General features: G+C 34.6%; 1 protein-coding gene across 3 annotated transcripts in view; it reads left to right on the forward strand.

Annotated features, from left to right (window-relative positions):
• LOC148623263 (uncharacterized) overlaps positions 1-18746 on the forward strand; it is a 37416-nt gene that overhangs the window by 5138 nt on the left and 13532 nt on the right. For 2 of the 3 annotated variants that reach the window (XM_088564998.1, XM_088564995.1), the window contains exons 2-3: positions 11790-11851; positions 12209-15398. In XM_088564998.1, the coding sequence (XP_088421124.1) occupies positions 11804-11851; positions 12209-15398 (3238 nt within the window). In that variant the 5' untranslated portion in view covers positions 11790-11803. The remainder of the gene's footprint in view (positions 1-11789; positions 11852-12208; positions 15399-18746) is intronic. The other variant, XM_088564996.1, reaches the window with a different exon arrangement.

Consider the following 18746-nt stretch of genomic DNA (forward strand, 5'->3'; position numbering starts at 1 on the left):
TATCAATTCATTTCCTAAATGTGTATTGTTTGATACATTTACATGTATGTGTAGGGAGGGAAAGACACAAAGAAATTTCTGACTCAGTCTCAATCTACATATGATTAAAATAAGACCTACAAGTGTATCAATTGTTTCATTTAGTCGCAGCATTATTCAAAAAGGAAAACCCAAGGATTCTGAAAAGGTTGAATTAGGGCCCTGCCTTTATGTGGTTGATGCCCTATAGTAACTCTCTGTCTGTCCTTAACAAATCTAGACAGTAACTTTGTTGTCTTTTGGTATAGGCCTTTAATATTTATACCCCGGCCACAAACATAGTTTGGGAGGGGGTATATACATGTAGGTTTCTTCCTGTCTGTCCATCTGTCCAAACTATTTTCTTAGCACTTTGCAGCATTGTTATGAATCATATTGGGATGTAATATAACTAAGGTAGATGAACATACTGTCAGGAATTTAACTTTGAATAAAAATACTAGAAATGACAGCTGTTGAACTGTGTTTTCCAGCAAAACTTGGTCTCATGCTTTGTCAGCAACTTCTCAATGACTTGCAGGATAAAACTCAATGGAGTGTTAGATTACCATATTGGGATTTGCATATTGTCAGGAATTAAAGTAAATTTGCCATCATATTCTGTCACTGTGGTGTCAAAAAAAAATAATACTGATTGTGGTTTTGGAGTTGGGTATTTTAGAAATGGCAGCGAAACTGTGTGTCAAATGTGCTTAGTTAATCCCCCCTAAAAGTTGTGTCCAATACGAATTGTGTGTCCACATTGGTCCCCAGCTGTACAGGGTTCAACAGGCTGCAGGGGGTATTAGTGGTTTGCAATGTCTAGATGGCATGAGGGTAGATCAATTCAAGAAAATGTGTTGCATACCATGGTTTATGAACTTTGACCTTGAAATTTGACTGCAAGTCAATTTGATTATTTTGCAATACAGATTCTTGTTCAGGCTGTAACTTTGTTGTCTTGGTGTAGGGTTTAATATTTATCACAAGCTCGATATGCCATGATTGATGATTATTGACCTTGAACTTTTACCTCAGGGTGAAATTAATGAATTTGCACAATGTGATTCAGATTTGTGTCTGGGATGTAACTTGGTTGTGTTTTGGTTTAAGCACTTGGTAGTAATTTTGATTCTCCAATATGTTCATTATTCAGTTATTTAGGCTACAGGGGGTCTTTCAATGTTATCTTGCTCTAAAAGGCAACACATGATACAACTGAAATACAAAAATTTAAAAATGATTCAGCAGTACCTGGTATGACTAAGATTTGTATGATTATTGTCATTGAAATACAAGCTTCACAGACAATGTACCAGTCGATATATTAGTTTTTCCTCTGACTTGATTAAAAAAAACTGTTAGTTTCAACCTGGTCAACTGTGTAATTAATAGGCTTGGAATGCCTACCACTATAAGTTACACAAAATACATACAACTGTTGGTTTGAATCCTTGAATTCTTTAAAATAATTATGAAGGGCATAAAGTAAGAATAAATAATATATAATATTCACTTAAAATCCAAAAAAAACTCAGCATAATCATCCAATCAGATCTCATTTATCATCATTACTTAGAAAATGTTAATGGAAGTTTGGGAATTTCTCAAAAATAAAATACCTTTGTTAATGGACTGTTTTGCCACTTGGAGTGTACAAGAATGATCCATATTTCAAAAGTTTGCTTACATGACAATATTTTTGCGTCATATGTATCTCCTGATTAACGAGAAGCAAGCTGATGAACAGATCTCTATTTTACCACAAGGTGCCATTCCCTCAAAGGAATGCTGGATTTGATTTTGGAAGTTGTGACTGGAACCATATTTGAATTAAGGCCCAAAAAAAAGGGCATTTTGGTCAGATTCTTGTACTTAGTCAAATGTTTCATCTTCATCAAATTGCTGAGCTGTGTTAAGCTTGAGTGATGTGTTCATTCTTGCTGCAGCAATGAAGGCTTTTTTCTTTTTGGTAGTCAAGCAGTGCCATGTGGAGTATTTTTTAGCTTGGTCATGGATCAATTTCCTGTTTTAAGGGTTTCGTTAATTTGTTGTCACAAATCTTTGCAACCCTTCAAGAAATTTTCAAGAAACTTCGTCTTTGTGGCTTTTTGGGGCTCCTGTTTGCCAGAGCAGTTTTGTTGCCCCTCTTGCATTTTGTTAATTTTTCTCTGAGAACATTTGAAGTTCTTTCAAATTTGGTTAGAAGTTTCAATGGTATTTCATGTAAGGCTTCTGTTTAGTCCTTTTATTTTTAGGGATATTCCATTGTTTATTTAGTTAGGGATTTAGTGTTTTTAAAAGCCCTTTATTTTCTATAACTCCTATAAAATTTGTATTGTTTTGACACTGCCCTATAATCTCAATTTTATTGCTCAGAATGACTTTTTGTTGTAACCATTTGGAAACAAATTTCTGTTCAAATTTTTCGTGACTTACTCTGCTTGGCACCTATTTCTCATATCAAATACACCATATTACATATACATCCATGAAAAAAAAAACAAACAAAAGAATGTACGTTTTTACATACCTTTTCTTTGACATGGTATTGACTTCATCAGCATACATAAAATGTGTTCAATATAGGAGAAAGGACTTCATATAATTTCCCTGTGAAATAATGCCTTATATTGCCATATTTTTTAAGAAATTAGTTACTGTAAAAAGCCTTATTTTTTGACAAATTAGCACCTGTCATTGTCTGATAATTCAGTGTTTTTGTGTTTTTGCTGATTTAATAGAAAATTAGTCACACTTGTCCAAAGACCATGTGAGCTATTGTCATCACTTGGCGTCAGTCGTCATCAGTCATCGTCATTGTCGTCGTCGTCTATCTTCATTGTTAACAATTATACAAAACTCTTCTCCTCTGAAACTGCTCGACTAATTAGAACCAAACTTGGTATGAATGTTCCTTGGGGTATCCTGCATAGAACTGATGTTGGGATTTTTGATTCGTCAGAAAAAAATGGTCGCCATTTTTAAAAATAGAACATAGGGGTCCGACAGTAGTTTTCTCATATATCTCCTAAATAGTTAGGTTTAGCTGAATTTTGATAGGGTAAAAGTGTTCAGCATGATGAGATCTGTCTCTGGTCAAATTTTGGTTTTAATCTGTTAAGGTCTCACTAACCACTTCCGGGTCAAATGGGCACCCCCCTATGTAGTACCAAAAGCACACTGAACCTAGACATATGCATTGTAAGTGCATTATTTGTGTGTATTATGATTACAAGTAGTCAAAATGAAGCTGAGAATGTGTACTTTAAAATCACATATGTAATTAACTACAAAAGTGTATGAATATTGTTTACATGTGTGAGTAATTTGCCTCCATGCTGTGAGTTAGCAGAACAGGTAAAAATGTGGATTTTCAGTATTATTTATTCAAGAAAATTTTGTGAAGAATTTCTACTATCATCGTACCATAAGCATAATGATTTTGGAAGCCTTATTTTCCAAGTTTTGCAAAGGTATGCAGCTTTAAGATGTCATTTGTCCTGGGAATTCACAGTGAGACTTTGAAAATTACTTTTTTAATATGTAAAGTAATAGAAACGTTAGAAGTGGTTAGTGAGACCTAAGCCATGTTGGAGTTATTGCCCTTTTTGAATGATTTTTGCTATTTTTAATGTTATTTCTTTCCAAAATCTTCTCCTCTGACACTACTTGACCAATTGAAACCAAACTTAGTATGAATGGTCTTTGGGGCATACTGCATAGAATTGATGTAGGGATTTTTGATTCATTGAAAAACATTGCCGCAATTATTAAAAGTAGAACATACATGTAGAGGTCACACAGTAGTTTTTCACATATATCTCCTAAACTGTTAGGTTTAGCTGAATTCTGACATAAGTAAAAGTGTTCAGCATGATGAGATCTATCTCTGGTCAAATTTTGGTTTTAATCCGTTTAGCCATGTTGGAGTTATTGCTCTTTTTCAACGGTTTTTGCTATTTTTAATGTTATTTCTTTCCAAAATCTTCTTGTACTGCCTTAATAAGACGCAGTCAGTCTAAACCAATTTTATTGATACTTGTTACCAACTAAAAGCGGTGAAGAACTACAAAACAAAAATAAAATGCCATGTAGTACAATTCACAAAAATAAACTTACATATATCAATCAAAAATACATGAAAACCCTTAAAAGGTGTATGAATAATTCAAAAATAAATTCAATACATATAAAAAGAGTACTAAACATTATGTAGAACCTTGTAAAACCATATTCGATTTTACACCAAAAAATATTTTTATTGATGACACGAATTGCTTTCCATACTTTACTGTTGACCGATGAAAAGAGCGGGGTAGTAGAGTCGTTTTCAAAATTTGAAAATGGGCAAATCAGGTCAAGGGATATACAAAATACAATAAAGGGTAAGTATAGCCCAGGTAAGTATCGAATTCACCAAATATCTATCCCAAAAAAGAGTTATAACTGACGTCAAATTATTTGCATGTACAAAGGTAAACAATCGTTTCCTACGATTAATTATCAATATATAAGGTATGCAAATAATATCTAAAGTTTCTATAAAATTCTACAAATAAGTAACTTACGTTGTGGCCAGTCTTAGCTCATAGACTTAATGAAAATATTCCTTGCAAGATTTGACATTGTCCTTGATCTTATATTAACAAAAGTCCGATAACTCTAGAAAAAGTATCTGTGGAGCGCATGAAAAACATGAAACTCATAAACGTCAGAAAGTTAATTTCCAGGGAAAAAATGATGAAAATAAGTTTCTGAAGTCTTAAAATAATTGGAAAAAATTACTTAAGCATAGAAATATATATTTCAACGTTTATATCGACCAAAGTTTTAATAACTAAATGTGTATGTCCAGTGTTCCAGTACACTTCTCCTCTGACACTACTTGACCAATTGAAACCAAACTTGGTATGAATGTTCCTTGGGGTATACTGCATAGAACTTATGTGGGGATTTTTGATTTGTCAAAAAACATGGCCACCATTACTAAAAATAGAACTAGTTTTTTGCAAATATCTCTTAAACATTAAGTTTATCCAAATTCTTTCAAATAGCTGAAGTGATCCAAATTATTAGGACTGCAAATGTCTTCAGACTCCTTGTAAGAGTTATTGCCCTTGAAAGGGGAAAAATGACTTTTTTTTATAGTTTTCAGTCAATATCTTGAAAACTATCATTAAAAGAAACTTTCAATTGTTGAAAAGATCTTGTGATAGTCCTACCAAAGACTTTTTTAGTCAAAATTGTTGGACAACTTGCTTAATTTATTGCCTTTGAAAGGCAAAATTCAATAAGGTGAGCGATTTAGGCTCCTGGGAGCCTCTTGTTTGAATAGGAAACCCTCTACTTTAATTGTATTAAAGTTATTATGAAGGGAGTGTCAATAGCAGGTAATATATTATAAAAATATTGACATTTGAAAGAGAAAAAAAAACTTGAGTTATGTCCCTTTGTCGACATATTTAATGACATTTAAATCAATAGAAGGAAACATTTAGCGCTGTTATGTGATTTCCCAATAATTTCCACCAGGTTGGTACTATACTGTTTTAGATCTCACTAATGTTTCATCTTCTTTTGGGTTATATTGGATTGAAGGGAAATGAAAATAAAAAGCAGTACTGAACTCACAAGAACATTAATTGAGATTTCTTCTTTGGATCTTTGAAGACACATTAGTAAATACATGTTCATTAATTCTCCCAGATTATTTAAAATTTCATTTTAGTAAAAAGAATTTTTCATGTAGAAGAATTCCTTTGGAATCGATTTTTGTATATTGACAATTTAATCTGTACTAGTAGTCTTTTGTTGAAAGAATAAGGTAACATGCACAGTTAGTTTTATACCACTTTTGTATTGCATTTTCTTCCTTGGCAATCTTGCACATTGCTTGAGAGATACCTCCATTTTTTTAACTGTTAATGTTAATCATGTCCAAATGTATTGGTGAAGTTAAATGATCCTTCACTTTAACTCCTCTGCAAAAAAGTTATTAGCATAAAACTGGTCAATTTCAGAGATAGGGGTGTCTGTCCTTATATCTGTAATCACATCCTTCCATCCATACTACACAGAAGGGTACCCATCTCTTCTCAATTACTTCTCCTACTTCACTGAATGGAATTTGATAAGACATTCACAGATTCTTTATTACTTATTCTCATTGTGTACAAAAACATGTACCTTCTATATTATATTTGTTTCAAATCAATTTGCATGTTATCAAATGAGGGAGTTGGGGGTATCAATTTAAGAAGCATTTTGCACAGTTTTTCTAGAGAAGTGGGGGTTTGATTTAGTAAGCAATGCTGACAGTTTTTATGCCACCACAAATTTTGGTATGGCATTGTTGTCATCATCTGTAGACACTTGGTTTTTTCGTGCTATAATTTGAGTATTTGTTGGTTGATCTTTATAAAGTTTCATAACAAGGTTTCAAACTGCAAAAGGAAGGTTGGTAGTGATTTTTAGGGTTATTGCCCCAACCTTTTCTAGAATTAGAGACCAAAAAGGCTTTAAACAAGCATTTAATGGAATTTAACTATAAAGATATTGCTCCACAATATTCTATACCACGATGGTCAGACTTTGATTGATTTTTCTGGGATGTAATAAACAAAACTTGGTGTCATGTGTTGTCGGCGACTCCTCCCCAATGACTTGCAGGATTGTTATAAAACATAATGGGGTGTTAAATTACCATATTGGGATGTGCATATTGTCAGAAATTTATGTTTAAAGTAAATTAAAGTTATATTCTTTCATTGTGTTGTAAAAAACAAAAAAATATTACTGATTGCAGTTTGGATGACATACATGTAACAACAATGCTAGTTTTTTTGGCACCAGTGATAGTTACTGAAGGAAAAATAAATAATGAAAAGTAAAATTCATCGCCCCACCCAATTTTCAGAAAAATTTGATGAAAATCTAGAAATTTTTTTATTATGGCCTTATTTCTGGTCTGATTTACAATTTTTTTTTATTAGATTCCTCATGACAATCTTTGCCTGTGTTGTTTTATTAGATTTCAGATATATTTTACAGTTTTCGAAAATAAGGGGGCCAATAAGAGGCCACACCCTAGAAAATTGCTTTTTTATTTTTGGTGTAATTTTGGAAATTATTTTTATTTGATTCTTGTGAAAATCTTTGCCTGCATTTCAGATTTCGGATATCTCTTACGGTTTTCGATTAATAAGGTCCAAAAGGGACCACACCCTAAAAAATTGACTTTAAAATTTTTGGTGTGATTTTGGAATTTTTTTTTATGTGATTCCATATGAAAGTCCCACCCTTAGAGCACTGCAGCGCTGTGCTATAAGATTTGTTAATTCGTATATTGTGGGGATTAAAAACAAATTTTACAGGGAACCCAAGTGACCAGAGGTCATTAATGGCATCCTACTAGGTAATTACATGTACATGTAGCTCGTTTGATACAGTAAACAAATCACTGTATGACAGCACAGTGTCTGAAGCTAATGACATTGCTGACAATTTTTTTAATGAATCACTCCCACATTGGCCACAAATTAATTTTAGACAGATGTCAGTCAGATGTAAAATACAATGTACCTGCTGAGTTAATCAAAAGTGACCGTGGTCAAAGGTAACTTAACCCTGACCAAAAGCATGTGGCTATTTATAAATGCAAGGTTGGATGCAGTGTCAGATTGTTACACAGTGTTCAGTTTTAGAAACTGGTTTACTTTATAAAGAAACAAAATAGAACAATATTTATGCCATCAGACACTTCCCAAACACTTTGAAAAGAGGAAGGGAATGGGTTTCTTTTGTTTACACTGCCATGTTGTTGTGTATCCTCCAATGCCTGAGAACACATTTTTTGGTGAGAAAATCAGTAAGAAATAAAAAGTAATATTTCCCAAGTCTAAAAATAGTACTAACAGTGTAAGGAAATAATATGAACTTAAGCTATCCCAAAATCCTGGAGGAACAGTGAGTTTGTCATAAATAAATTTTTGTGTCCACACTTGCCTTGTCGAACAGAGTTCAACTGAACATTTTTGTCACTTGATAACCATATACATTTGTGCAATGATGTAAGCAACTTTAGGATAGAAAACATAGTAAACTGACAGCAGGTGAAAAAACGAACCTAGTTAGTTCTATACATTTGATGTAAATTTAAGCATTCATATTTTATAATGAATAAACAGGGAGTGAAGAGCAGTAATTTTAACATTTGAAGTAAAATTGACAAAGAAATGTCTTTTTTGTAATATCGTATGTACATGTTTGAAATTTTTTTCTTAAAGGATGAAATGAAACAAAATGTGTAAATGTTGTAAGGTTAGATGACCTAGAGATCTCTGAAATCAGTAGTAAAGATTGACATTCAGTTTAAACAAAAAAAAATACAATCCTAATTTATTTTGGAAATGCAAATTTATGAGTACAGTTTTATTTTACATCGTATAATATTTGTAATTGACTGTATGATACTCTTCAAGCTACTATATTCACAATGATAAAAAATCTCCAGTGCTAACAGCTCTTTGATTAATTTGATGATTTAACTAGGACATATGTGAGCAAATTGTCACCATTTTTACTCCTTAACTTGTCTTTTTAAAGTTTTTTTATTTTCAGAATAAGCCTTTTAGTCTTGGTTAGTATGCACTGTAAGGTGTTTAGTATGCATAACATGCAGGGTGATGGTAACTAATGATGTTACAGCAACATCATAACTTAATATCAATTTTACACATAAACATTTTTGTAAAATTGACTGAAGCTTCTTGGGAGTGTAAAAAATTATAAGTACCTGCTTCAGGGAACTGCAGAAATTGTATGCTGCTGATTCCTGTATCAATTTTGACAAATCAGGTGGTATGGAAGCAATTTTGAAGGTTTTTTGGAATATTTTGTGTACATGTTTTTATTTCTTGTACAGACAATGCAGTAGTACAGACTACAGACACCTTCATAAACCTATAAGTGTCTGATTGAAAGTCATTTTCTAAAGACAGATGTGCAGACTTGTAAATGAAACGAAAAGAACATGTAGTCCAAATTTCCTCCGACCCTGCTACCCTCAACCCAAAATATTGATATCAAAATTTAAAAAAGGAGGAGGGGTGCACGGTTAGAGGAAATTCTGACTGGTTCAAGGCGACACAAGAAATTGTATTTTTATCACTTCCATGGAATGTTTGATACTGTAGCTGAAGTACACAAAACATTGTATGTTATCAAGTTAGAAATTCAGGGTAGTTTGTTAAGCTACAAAAAAAATTCTGTGTAATCTGAAAAAGAAACACCAATAGCTTAATGAAATGTAAGTGTTGTTTATGACTTACATGTAAAAGTCTGTCTGATGACAGAAACAATATCTGGACGTCTTTATTTTTGTTTTTCTCCCAAAATTACTCAAATAGAATAATCATAGATGTGGCAGGGTATCATTAAATGTCCCATTAGATTCCCTATTTTTATCATACTCTCAGCAATCTAAATTTTGGCGTATATGGGAATCATTTTATTCATTCATTCATTCATTTGTTAGTTTGTTTATGTTATCTTGTACAGGTGTTTAGAGTTTTTTCCAAATTTTGAGTTGTATTAAGCTTGAATGCTGTGTCCATTCTTGCCTCCAACTGTTTAAGGTTTGACCTCTGTGGTCATATCAAGCTGCACTATGAGAAAAGCATTTTATTAATTTGTGCCAAAGGCCAAGTGAGCTTATGCCATCACTTGGCATCCATCGTCGTCGTTGTGGACAAATTTTAAAAAATCTTCTCCTCTGAAATTACTGGACTGACAGGTTTTGAACTTGGCATGATTGTTCCTTAGGATGTTCTGCACAAAATGACCATTGGGATTTTTGATCCATGAAAAAACATGGCCACTGTTACTAAAAATAGAACATAGGCATCAGATTGCAGTTTTTTGCAAATAACTCAAAACCATTGCCTTTAGCAAATTTCTGGCAAGGGTAAAATTGTTCAGCATCATGAGATGGACCAACGCCAAAATTTTCAAAACCATTGGTCAACTGATGTAGGAGTTATGGCCCCTGAAACAGTTTTTTTTTGCATTTTTCGCATGTGCAACTTTAGAAATCTTCTCAATATCCTTTGCACAGAATTCAATGAAAGTTGGCATGTATGTTCCTTTAGGGAATCCCACACAAAACGATCTTTGGGATTATTGATTCATGAAAAAACATGGCCACCGTTACTAAAAATAGAACATAGGGGTCAGATGGCAGTTTTTTGCAAATAACTCAAAAAATGTTGCCTTTAGCAAATTTCTGACTGGGTAATATTGTTTAGCATGATGAGACGGACCTATGCCAAAATTTTGTCTACCCCAGACTTGACTTTTTATGAGCAACTCGGCGGGTGTTTCTAGAAAAGCAGAGGACGCTTACCCTACCGGTGCACCTGGTCCATGCTCCCAGTTATTAGTGGAGTCCGAGTTGCTCATTTACTTTTGTTACTTTGTATGTATGATTTTAATTACTTTATGTTCTTGGTTGTGAATGTCTGTTTTCCATTTCTGGTCTTTGTCCCTGGATTACATTTTTTTTATTACCGCTATAACATTGGTTCCCTTGATTACTCTTTCGAAACGATTGGTCAACCGTTGTAGGAGTTACGGCCCCTGAAACTGTTTTTTTTTTGTATTTTCGCATGTGCAACTTTGAAAATCCTCTCTTCAAAATCCATTGCACAGAATTCAATGAAAGTTGGCAAATATGTTCCTTAGGGTATCACACAAAAATTGACCATTGGGATTGTTGATTCATGGAAAAACATGGCCGCCATTGCTAAAAATAGAACATAGGGGTCAGATGGCAGTTTTTTGCAAATAACTCAAAAACCGTTGCCTTTACCAAATTTCTGGCATGGGTAAAATTGTTACGCATCATGACAAGGACCTATGCCGAAATTTTCAAAACCATTCATTGACTAATGTAGAAGTTACAACCCCTGAAACAGTTTTTTAGTTGTTTTTTTTTTCACATGTACAACTTTGAAAATCTTCTTCTCTAAAACCATTTTAAGATCATTGAATGAAAATAAGCATAATAGTTCTTTAGTGTATTGTGCTCAAAATGACTGTTGTGATTTTTAATCTGTGATTAGGTATGGCTGCCTATACTAAAAATGGAATTTAGGGATCATAAGTCAGGTTTTTGAAAAAAATTCTAAATTTGTTGCCTTTAGCAAAATTCTGGTTCAGGCCATGAAATTGCTATGAAAAGCATTTCCTGCATTTGACAATTTAGTTGATTTGAACTTAGCCTGTCTCATTCCTCAAGTTTTTCAAGTAAGCAAATGGTTAAACAGGTGAGCTATTCAGGCTCTCTTGAGCCTCTAGTTGTCAGTATGGAGTCTTTTGAGGTATTCCATGGAAAGAATTTACTGTATTATTGAGTGAATTTTATTATGTGTCTTATTTCTATTCATTTGACCTTTAAAGGAGGAAGTGTTCCTAATTTAACCCTAACACTGTTCATGTGTCTGTCCAGAGACAAGATATCCTGGTCATTATTGTGTCTGTCCACGGACAGGATATCCTGGTCATTAATGTGTCTGTCCGCGGACAGGATATCCTGGTCATTAATATGCCTTTATTAAATTCCATTTTTCTGCCATTCTAAGTAGGTGATTAAAATGATAGTGACTTTTAACCACCTAGCGTTTTCACTTAATGTTCCTTGAATACCCTATTTTTAGTGTTATTTTGAAGAATCTTGCTGTTACTGTGGAATTTTCTATTTTTTGTTGTAGTGGTTTTACAGAGCATGTGTAAAGGTGTGTTTACACTTGTAGAAGAACTTTTGGTGACCTCTGTAGGTGACTATTTTGGATATAAGTTATATTTAGTGTATTTGTTGGATTTGCTCTGTTTTTTTTTTTTTCTCTGGTCAGACTTCTATTCTTGGTCTACTATGTATACTGATACTTATTCTTTTCCCTTGGAAGGCCACATTAAACTGATTTTATATGTTTCTTGTAAATAATTGAACTAATTTTTATATGTTTATTGTAAATAATTACATACAACTGTGCTTAAGTTATATAAGTTCTTATTATCTTCACGATGTCTGTTTTCTGATGTTTACTCTGACTATACGCATTATTTCAGGTACAAGTCCATACATTCTAAACAATATTTCTGAAATCTGCTTTGTATATATATTTTGCAGGGAGATGACAAAAAATACTTCAGAAAAGAAAGAGGCATTGGAGACTCACAGTTAGACATTAAAAGTTTGACACAAACCAAAGACATTAGTATTGAAGATACTACAAATAGTGAATCTGTGACAAAATATAGTAACAAGAGTCAGTACTCAATACCACAAAGTACACATACATGTACAAATACATGTCCACATACATGTACAAATAATGAATTGGTAAAAGCTATCTTTGATCCATGTGACACTAAGGGAAGCTCTACTGATCCATGTGACACTAAGGAAAGCTGTACTGATCCATGTGACACTAAGGAAAGCTGTACTGATCCATGTGACACTAAGGAAAGTTGTACTGATCCATGTGACACTAAGGAAAGCTCTACTGATCCATGTGACACTAAGGAAAGCTCTACTGATCCATGTGACATTAAGGGAAGCTCTACTGATCCATGTGACACTAAGGGAAGCTCTACTGATCCATGTGACACTAAGGGAAGCTCTACTGATCCATGTGACACTAAGGAAAGCTGTACTGATCCATGTGACACTAAGGAAAGCTCTACGTATCCATGTGACACTAAGGAAAGCTCTGCTGATCTTAGTAACACCAAGGAGAGCTCTCCTGATCCATGTGACACCAAGGAAAGTAGTATATGTATATTGAAAGATGAAGTTGTAAATGAAGAGGATACAAGTTCTGTTGGATTTGACTTTTGTTTTACTGAGGAAGTTACAGATGAGAAATTAACAGAGGATAATGTAGGTCTAAGTAGGAATAATTTAATATCAAATGACAAGAACTCCAGTGCATCAGATTTAGCCGTTTGTGATGTTTGGCCATTAAATCATTTAGTCAATATAAGTAATGAGGAAATCTTCACACCAAATAAGCAACAAACAAAAGGTCATCCTAATATTGATCCAGTAATTAGTTCTGTCATTCTTGATGACTCAACCCAAAATGCCCATGGACTTTGTAGCAAACACAGTCCTCATAATATAAAGGCTAAAAGGTTAAAGTTAGATGCTTTGGTCGAAAATATTAAATCACTTAAGGCTGCTGAATTAAACAAAACAGATGAGCCAAAGACATTTTCAAAAGCTTGTGATACTTTACAAAAGATCTCTGGTATACAGAGAAATGTCTCCACATGTACTACTGCTATAACTTGTTATACTCCTGAAGAAAAAAATTCTCAAAATAATTGTGCTAGAAATGTTAATGTCACTTCAGGATCTGTCCAATGTGATGGAGTTGAAATCTCAAAAATCCACTTCAGTAAAGTTTTAGATTGTAGCACAAAACCAAAATGTGATTCATTTAGTGAACATGGTGAAATAGAGAATAATTCAACCAAACATAAAAATTGGTCACAGGAAGGTGGTAACAATGAAGAAATAACTCTGTCATGTGATAAAACCAAGTTTTCAGATGGACTAAAATCTTCAGATGTTTCTAAGTTTGAACAAGGTGAAGAATTCTCTCATAGAAGCAAATCTGAATTGCAAACTGTTAACAAATTTGATTCATGTACAAAATCCTTATCATGTAAAAGTCGGCATAGCAATGAAACTGACAAGGTTATTCAATTTGATAACAATTTAGATCTAAATGTGTCTAGAACTAAAAGTTCTGTCAGAAAAACTGAGGGGTCTAACTTAGGACACACATATAAATGTGAAGAGACAACAATAAAACCTGAGGGATCTAATTTAGGATACACATATAAATGTGAGAAGACAACAATAAAACCTGAGGTTGTGCAGTCAAATATCAGTGATTCTACAGGAAAATACTGTAATGATAGAAAGTTAGTTGAACCAGTTAGAGAGACTAAACTTTTGAAATCACCTGTGTTTCGATTGGAGGGCCAAAAGGACAATAAATTTTGTAATGTAATAAGGCAGCCTGTAGTATTTCTTGGTGAACGTGTGTCAAGGAGTGTAGATGAGGCACAAGCTCTTACCAAACTAGCTAATGTCAAACAGAAAAAACCTGTGAAGAAAATAGAAATGATTCGACATCGTAGAGTTAAACGTGTTGCTAGTCTTAATGCACTGGCTATGGTTAACATTTTATTTGGCAAAGATGAATCCCCTCCAAAAAGTCAAAAGTCAGGTGATGTCAAGTCAAATTCTAAAAAAGTTATCACAAATAAGAGCTTGTCTAAGGCCAAGTTAATACTGGAGGCAAAAGTGAAAAGTTTGTTAAAGAAAGCAAAAACTGAAGAGAATTCCACTAAGAAAACATCTCCTCAGAAAATTTCTCAGATTGAAAAGTCTTTGGCTAAACTTTCTCTTGAATCTCCTAAAACAAGAAAAACATCAAGATCAGAGAATGTGTCAAACAAGGAAATAACCAAGTCATCTAAAAAAGAATCTCAGAAACTGCCAAGTAAGGACTCTCAAACGGAGCTAAAAACATCTTCCAGAAGGCCGAAATCAGTATGTAAAGGCCAAAAGTCTCCATCTAAAGACTCAGGGCCAAAATCAGTATCTAAAGGCCTAAAGTCTCCATCTAAAGGACTTTCTCTGAAGGAATTAAACAAAGTTCAGTTATCAAAGTCTTCAAAAAAGTCTGTAAAGCATTTCACAACATCAGGACAAAAATCCCCTGTTAAAGTACCATCACAAATTTCGGAAAATAAATCAAAGAAAAGGAAAAATTATAAAGAAACTATAAAGGAAAAGAATAAAAGTGATGAAGTTATTAGACAAAACAAGGATGTGTCCAAAAATGGTTCAAATAATGGAGAGAAAAAAACAAGAAAGAAGAAGGGTGAACTAATGCGAGCAGCTAGAACACATACATTTCCACAACCAAAAGCTTTTGTGGATAAAAGTCCAGTAGTTTCACAATCAAAATGTGCAAACTGTTTAAAAAGGCATGCTTCTCACTCTAAAACTGACTCTGAATCATTGCATGCCCATGATGGAACCATGATAGAGAATAATATGCAATACAACAGGGGCCAGAATGGGTCTTATACCAATCATGGGTATGGTGTTCTACCAGGGAACTGTCTTCATTGTTCCCAGAGTAATAGTTTATACAATACTCCAGGTGCAAGTGGCTTTATCATTGGCCAAGCAGGAGGATTAGTCAGTCCCTGTCTGACAATAGGGCCTATGGTACAATATCATCCATATAGTACTGGCTACCCTATACAGTACTCCAGCACACTGCCTCATTGTGGTAAGTACTGGCTACCATAAACAATACCTCCAGCACACTACCTCAGTGTGGAAAGTACTGGCTACCCTATATAGTACCCCCAGCATGTTACCTTATTGTAGTAATTACTGGCTACTCCATACAGTACCTTAGAACACTACCTCAATGTGGTAAGTACTGGCTACTCTATACAGTACCTTAGAACACTACCTCAATGTGGTAAGTACTGGCTACTCTATACAGTACCTTAGAACACTACCTCAATGTGGTAAGTACTGGCTACTCTATACAGTACTCTCAGCACACAACTCCATTGTGATAAGTACTGGTTATCCTAAACAGTACCCCTAGCATGCTACCTCTTTGTAGTAAGTACTGACTGCCCTATACAATACGCAAGTACACTACCTCATTTTGGTAAGCACTGGCTACCCTAAACAGTACTCCAGCACACTACTTCATTGTAGTAAGTACTGACTACCCTATACAGTACCCCAGCACACCACCTCATTTTGGTAAGTACTGTCTACCGTAAACAAAACCTCCAGCACACTACCTCATTTTGGTAAGTACTGGCTACCCTAAACAGTACTCCAGCACACTGCCTCATTGTGGTAAGTGCTGACTACCCTAAACAGTACCCCAGCCCACTACCTCATTTTGTTAAATACTGGCTATCCTAAATAGTACCCCAGCACACACCTCATTGTGGTAAGTACTGGCTACCCTAAACAGTACTCCAGCAAAATACTTCATTTTGGTAAGTATTGGCTTCCGTAAACAATACCTCCAGCACACTACCTCATTGTGGTAAGTACTGGCTGTTCCATACAGTACCCTAAAACACTACCTCAATGTGGTAAGTACTGGCTACCCTAAACAGTACTCCAACACACTACCTCATTGTGGTAAGTACTGGCTACCCTAAACAGTGCTCCAGCACACTACCTCATTTTGGTAAGTACTGGCTGGCATAAACAATACCTCCAGCACACTATCTCATTGTGGTAAGTACTGGCTACCCTATACAGTATCTCAGCACACTGCCTCATTGTGGTAAGTACTGGCTACCCCATACAGTACCTCAGCACACTGCCTCGATGTGGTAAGTACTGGCTACTCTATATAATACCCCAAGCACACTACCTCATTGTGGTAAGTACTGGCTACCATAAACAATACTTCATTGTGGTAAGTACAGGCTAGCGTAAACAATACCTCCAGCACACTATCTCATTGTGGTAAGTACTGTTTACTCTATAGTTCCCCTAGAACACTACCTCAATGTGGTAAGCACTGGCTACTCTATACAGTACCCCGAAAACACTACCTCAATGTGGTAAGCACTGGCTACTCTATACAGTACCCCTAAAACACTACCTCAATGTGGTAATTACTGGCTACTCCATACAGTACCTTAGAACACTACCTCAATGTGGTAAGTACTGGCTACTCTATACAGTACCCCTAAAACACTACCTCAATGTGGTAAGTACTGGCTACTCTATACAGTACCCCGAAAACACTACCTCAATGTGGTAAGCACTTGCTACTCTATACAGTACCCAGAAAACACTACCTCATTGTGGTAAGCACTGGCTACTCTATACAGTACCCAGAAAACACTACCTCATTGTGGTAAGCACTGGCTACTCTATACAGTACCCCTAAAACACTACCTCAATGTGGTAAGTACTGGCTACTCTATACAGTACCCCGAAAACACTACCTCAATGTGGTAAGCACTGGCTACTCTATACAGTACCCAGAAAACACTACCTCATTGTGGTAAGCACTGGCTACTCTATACAGTACCTTAGAACACTACCTCAATGTGGTAAGTACTGGCTACTCTATACAGTACCCCTAAAACACTACCTCAATGTGGTAAGTACTGGCTACTCTATACAGTACCCCGAAAACACTACCTCAATGTGGTAAGCACTGGCTACTCTATACAGTACCCAGAAAACACTACCTCATTGTGGTAAGCACTGGCTACTCTATACAGTACCCAGAAAACACTACCTCATTGTGGTAAGCACTGGCTACTCTATACAGTACCCCTAAAACACTACCTCAATGTGGTAAGTACTGGCTACTCTATACAGTACCCCGAAAACACTACCTCAATGTGGTAAGCACTGGCTACTCTATACAGTACCCAGAAAACACTACCTCATTGTGGTAAGCACTGGCTACTCTATACACCTAGAACACTACCTCAATGTGGTAAGTACTGGCTACTCTATACAGTACCCCTAAAACACTACCTCAATGTGGTAAGTACTGGCTACTCTATACAGTACCCCTAAAACACTACCTCATTGTGGTAAACTAAAAGTAATAGTTAAGTATATAACTGACTTAATAATTATCATTATGATAATTGTGTTTTCAAAACATGAAGAACATATATTGCTATGTCTTGACTTCCCATTAGGCCACATATCAAAAATGTATATAAATTGTAAATCTTCTTTCGCACAGTCATGACAATTGCTTCACAATGGAACTACAATAGATACATATGTTCTTTTTAATCTTTGAAAATACTTGAATTTTAAGCACACAATGTTCACTTGATTTAACCAGTTTGGTGTCTGATCAATTTGGACTCCTAATATTTTTTCACGTTCAGAGTTCTTTAGTGTTACAGATTTTATCAGTAACTCAGGGCACTATTTTATTAAGTCCCAATAACCATGCATTTTGTTTTTTTCTACAATTGACATTGTATTTCTACTACACCAATTTTATACTTTGTTCACGTCTTCATAAACGTTTAATAATTAGTCCTGAACAATGGTCGAATCGTCACTATAAAAATCATAAAAACATTTTTTGTGGAAGGTCATTTAGATAAACAATGGATGATAATGGCACAAGAGTTTAGAGTTGAGTTGAGTTTTTGAGGAACACTATAGTTGATTAACAGAACATATGTTCACCTTATTTAAACTGTGTCCTGTTTTGTATTTTAATATTATTGAAAATTTAACAGCTTTTTTCATTGTAGCCAAAAATTTGTCATCTTTTTGCAAAGAATTTAATAGTCAACTACATTTAATGCATTTTTGAATTCTGCAATATAAATAGAAAGACTAAAATGAAACAACAAATACAGATGGTGTCTTTTGTAAACTTGATTAAAATTGAACTGTGAAATATTAATAGGATAATTAATTGGAACGAGTGAATAACCAAAATATTATCACGAGTGCTGAAGGACACCTAGATTTAACAAGTGTGTGGAATTTGTTCTGTGCACGAGTTAAATCCTCAAGCATTCTTGGCATGATTTAGATTTTCTTTATACTTTATCGATATTTTCAGTACAAATTTTCAATTCTGAGATTGGCAGATTGA

Source organism: Perna viridis, chromosome 2, assembly GCF_037379345.1.
Source record: "Perna viridis isolate PV_CMFRI_1.1 ecotype Kerala chromosome 2, ASM3737934v1, whole genome shotgun sequence".
Taxonomy (NCBI): Eukaryota; Metazoa; Mollusca; class Bivalvia; order Mytilida; family Mytilidae; genus Perna; species Perna viridis.